Source organism: Pangasianodon hypophthalmus, chromosome 14 (assembly GCF_027358585.1).
Source record: "Pangasianodon hypophthalmus isolate fPanHyp1 chromosome 14, fPanHyp1.pri, whole genome shotgun sequence".
Classification (NCBI taxonomy): domain Eukaryota; kingdom Metazoa; phylum Chordata; class Actinopteri; order Siluriformes; family Pangasiidae; genus Pangasianodon; species Pangasianodon hypophthalmus.
Window position 1 is genome coordinate 24,805,135 of NC_069723.1, and position 5,000 is coordinate 24,810,134.

Below are 5,000 nucleotides of genomic sequence, written 5' to 3' on the forward strand. Positions count from 1 at the left end.
TTAGGGGTTAGGGATTAGGGGATAGAGATTGGGGTTAGGAATTTAGCAATAGAGATTAGGGGTTAGGGATTAGGGGATAGAGATTAGGGGTTAGGGATTAGAGGATAGAGATTAGAGATTAGGGGATAGAGATTAGGGATTAGGGGATAGAGATTAGGGGTTAGGGATTAGGGGATAGAGATTGGGGGTTTAGGGATTAGGGGATAGAGATTAGGGGTTAGGGATTAGAGGATAGAGACTGGGGGTTAGGGATTAGGGGATAGAGATTAGGGGTTAGGGATTAGAGGATAGAGATTAGAGATTAGGGGATAGAGATTAGGGATTAGGGGATAGTATTGTTGTCTTTAACACTAAGGAACAAAAAAAAGTTTTTAAAAAATACTCTAAAACACTGATTTTCATTTCAGGAGCACTTTAGACAGTTTTATCCGTGAGTGCACACGTTTAAGGTTTCTGCTATTAGCTTCTCCGTCTGTGTGTGTGTGTGTGTGTGTGTGATTATTTGCACATCAGTAAATCAGAGTGTTTATTGCCTCCATCATCAGAGACACACTGAGAGCACAGACGTGCTGTTCTTTTTCTCAGACAAACATCCTGTCATAAACACAGAGTCACTCTGTCGCTGATACGGATTCGAAGGAGTGACGATATTATCAGTGTGATGATACACTGCGATGAGCAAATCCGAAATATTCGTACCGTTTATTTATTCCTGTTCTAACACACACACACACGCACACGACTGAAACGAAACTTATATAACATCAGTGTGTTTCCTTTTCATGCAAAACCAAACCAGACCACAACAAAACACACTGAGAACATTGCACTTTTCTACTCATTTCATGCTAACGTTTTTTTTTTGCACCTACATGCTGAAAAGGCGTCATTATTTTTACTGTTAGACTTTTTTTCTTTGCCAGGGACGGTCCCTCTACACCGGTATTGCAAAATTTGCATTTTAAACGTGCTGACATCTAAGGAAAAAAAGGAAAATAATCATAAACGAACATCCTGACAATGGATTTTTCTGTTTTGCTACAAAAGTACAAAAAATATTTAGAAAAAGTGTTTGATGATGGATCTGCGGGTCCTTTTTTTTTTCTCTTTTGTCACTACATATCGTTTACACATCGTTTGTGTATTTTTATTTTTTATACCTTGAACTAAACTGTTTTTGGCAACTCAATTTTAATTCTTTTTCTTTTCTTTTATACTCCATACTTGTTTTTACTTAATTTTTTAAGAAAAGGTTCTAAATAGAACCCCATTTACGATGCTAGAACCCTTACACATTTAAAGAATGCTTGATTACCCAAGAGTGTAAAGGTCTCTGTGGGGTTTAGGGTTATGAGTTAAGGTTGAAAAAAAAGAGTTAAGTCTACAACACTAAAGGGTTCTTCATTTCTTTGGAGGAAACCTGTAAAGATTCTATACAGAAGCTTACAACACTGTGTTTACCCATCAGAGAGGGCTGTAACAGAACATCTTTAGGAAGCTACAGCTGAGGTCAAAAGTTTACATCCCCCTTTCAGAATCTGCAAAATGTTTATTATTTTACCAAAATAAGTGGATCATACAAAATGCATGTTATTGTTTATTTAGTGCTGACCTGAATAAGATATTTCACATAAAAGATGTTTACATAAAGTCCACAAGAGAAAATAATAGCTGAATTTATAAAAATGACTCAGTTCAAACGTTTACATCCCCTTGATTCTTAATACTGTGTTGTTACCTGAATGATCCACAGCTGTGTTTTTTTGTTTACTGATAGTTGTTCATGAGTCTCTTGTTTGTCCTGAACAGTTAAACTGCCTGCTGTTCTTCAGAAAAATCCTTCAGGTCCCACAAATTCTTTGCTTTTCCAGCATTTTTTGTGTATTTGAACCCTTTCCATCAATGACTGTATGATTTTGAGATCCATCTTTTCACACTGAGGACATCTGAGGGACTCGTATGCAACTATTACAGAAGGTTCAAACGTTCACTGATGCTCCAGAAGGAAAAAACATGCATTAAGAGCCAGGGGGTGAAAACTTTTTGAATTTGAAGATCAGGGTAAATTTAACTTATTTTGTCTTCTGGGAAACATGTAACTATCTTCTGTAGCCTCTGAAGGGCAGTACTAAATGAGAAAAATACGATATTTAGGCAAAATAAGAAAAATGTACACATCTCCATTCTGTTCAAAAGTTTTGATGTGAAAAGATGGATCTCAAAATCATACAGTCATTGGAAAGGGATTAGAGGATAGAGATTAGAAGATAGAGGTTAGGGGATAGGGATTAATGATTAGGGATTAAGGGATAGAGATTGGGGGTTAAGGGATAGGGATTAATGATTAGGGATTAGGGGATAGAGGTTAGGGGTTAAGGGATAGGGATTAATGATTAGGGATTAGGGGATAGAGGTTGGGGGTTGGGGGTTAAGGGATAGGGATTAATGATTAGGGATTAGGGGATAGAGGTTGGGGGTTGGGGGTTAAGGGATAGGGATTAATGATTAGGGATTAGGGGATAGAGATTGGGGGTTAAGGGATAGGGATTAATGATTAGGGATTAAGGGACAGAGATTGGGGGTTAAAGGATAGGGATTAATGATTAGGGATTAATGATTAGGGATTAGGGGATAGAGGTTAGGGGTTAAGGGATAGGGATTAATGATTAGGGATTAGGGGATAGAGGTTGGGGGTTAAGGGATAGGGATTAATGATTAGGGATTAGGGGATAGAGGTTAGGGGTTAAGGGATAGGGATTAATGATTAGGGATTAGGGGATAGAGGTTAGGGGTTAAGGGATAGGGATTAATGATTAGGGATTAGGGGATAGAGATTGGGGGTTAAGGGATAGGGATTAATGATTAGGGATTAGGGGATAGAGATTGGGGGTTAAGGGATAGGGATTAATGATTAGGGATTAGGGGATAGAGGTTGGGGGTTAAGGGATAGGGATTAATGATTAGGGATTAGGGGATAGAGGTTAGGGGTTAAGGGATAGGGATTAATGATTAGGGATTAGGGGATAGAGGTTAGGGGTTAAGGGATAGGGATTAATGATTAGGGATTAGGGGATAGAGGTTAGGGGTTGGGGGTTAAGGGATAGGGATTAATGATTAGGGATTAGGGGATAGAGGTTAGGGGTTAAGGGATAGGGATTAATGATTAGGGATTAGGGGATAGAGGTTAGGGGTTAAGGGATAGGGATTAATGATTAGGGATTAGGGGATAGAGGTTGGGGGTTGGGGGTTAAGGGATAGGGATTAATGATTAGGGATTAGGGGATAGAGATTGGGGGTTAAGGGATAGGGATTAATGATTAGGGATTAAGGGACAGAGATTGGGGGTTAAAGGATAGGGATTAATGATTAGGGATTAGGGGATAGAGGTTAGGGGTTAAGGGATAGGGATTAATGATTAGGGATTAGGGGATAGAGGTTAGGGGTTAAGGGATAGGGATTAATGATTAGGGATTAGGGGATAGAGGTTAGGGGTTAAGGGATAGGGATTAATGATTAGGGATTAGGGGATAGAGGTTGGGGGTTGGGGGTTAAGGGATAGGGATTAATGATTAGGGATTAGGGGATAGAGATTGGGGGTTAAGGGATAGGGATTAATGATTAGGGATTAAGGGATAGAGATTGGGGGTTAAAGGATAGGGATTAATGATTAGGGATTAGGGGATAGAGGTTAGGGGTTAAGGGATAGGGATTAATGATTAGGGATTAGGGGATAGAGGTTAGGGGTTAAGGGATAGGGATTAATGATTAGGGATTAGGGGATAGAGGTTGGGGGTTAAGGGATAGGGATTAATGATTAGGGATTAAGGGATAGAGGTTGGGGGTTAAGGGATAGGGATTAATGATTAGGGATTAAGGGATAGAGGTTGGGGGTTAAGGGATAGGGATTAATGATTAGGGATTAAGGGATAGAGGTTGGGGGTTAAGGGATAGGGATTAATGATTAGGGATTAGGGGATAGAGGTTAGGGGTTAAGGGATAGGGATTAATGATTAGGGATTAGGGGATAGAGGTTGGGGGTTGGGGGTTAAGGGATAGGGATTAATGATTAGGGATTAGGGGATAGAGGTTGGGGGTTAAGGGATAGGGATTAATGATTAGGGATTAGGGGATAGAGATTGGGGGTAAAGCCTTAGCGGTGAGGGATTAGGGGTTCATGATTAGAGTTAGGTTTGCACTCTTTAAATAATCACTAAATTTATGCGCTTTAGGTTGGTCCCTTTGGTAAACCATGTAAAGAACTTCTTCAGGAAGTAGCGGAGTGTATAATAAAGGATAAAGGAGATGATTGGAGAACCTGTTTCTGCTCCTCCCCCAGCCCATCCCACATGGAGGCCACGATCTTGGACACTTCTCCGAAGGTGGCGTTGGGGTTCTGGCCCTTGATGGCAGCCTGCGTGTCTCTGAAGAACAGAGCGTACGCTGAGACGGGTTTCTGAGGCTCGTTTGGGTCTTTCTTCTTCTTCTTCTTGGGAGTTTTGGGTTTTTTGGCCACATCTGTAGCTGCTCTCTTCTCCGCTCCACTCTGAAAAAAAAAAACAATATTAAAAATAAAACCAACACAACAATAAGAGAGCAAAAACATGACTCTGTAAAAGCCCTCTCTGATCACACACTATTCACATGCTCACTATAAGACTTTTAATGACTGAGTGTGTGTGTGTGTGTGTGTGTGTCTGTGTGTGTGTGTGTGTGAGCATATATTTGTATGTGTGTACATTAGTGTACGTTCATGTGTGAGTGAATTTGCATGGATATGTGCATACATTTGTGTGCACCTGTGTTATTTGTGTGTGTGTGTGTGTGTGTCTGTCAGTGTGAGTGTGTGTGTGTGTGTGCATGTTTGTTATGTATGTGTGCGTCTGCGTGTGTACGTGTATTGTTATATATGTGTACGTTTATATGTGTGTGTGTTTATATATATGTGTGTGTGTGCGTGTGCGTGTATTGTTATATATGTGTATTGTTATATATGTGTGTGT

The 5,000-nt window shown here is 40.1% G+C and overlaps 1 protein-coding gene across 1 annotated transcript in view; it reads right to left on the bottom strand.

Annotated features, from left to right (window-relative positions):
• Positions 1 to 5,000, bottom strand: part of tox (thymocyte selection-associated high mobility group box) — a 65,687-nt gene that overhangs the window by 12,103 nt on the left and 48,584 nt on the right. The window contains exon 5 of the mRNA XM_053239576.1: positions 4,316 to 4,543. Coding sequence (XP_053095551.1) covers positions 4,316 to 4,543 — 228 coding nt within the window. The remainder of the gene's footprint in view (positions 1 to 4,315; positions 4,544 to 5,000) is intronic.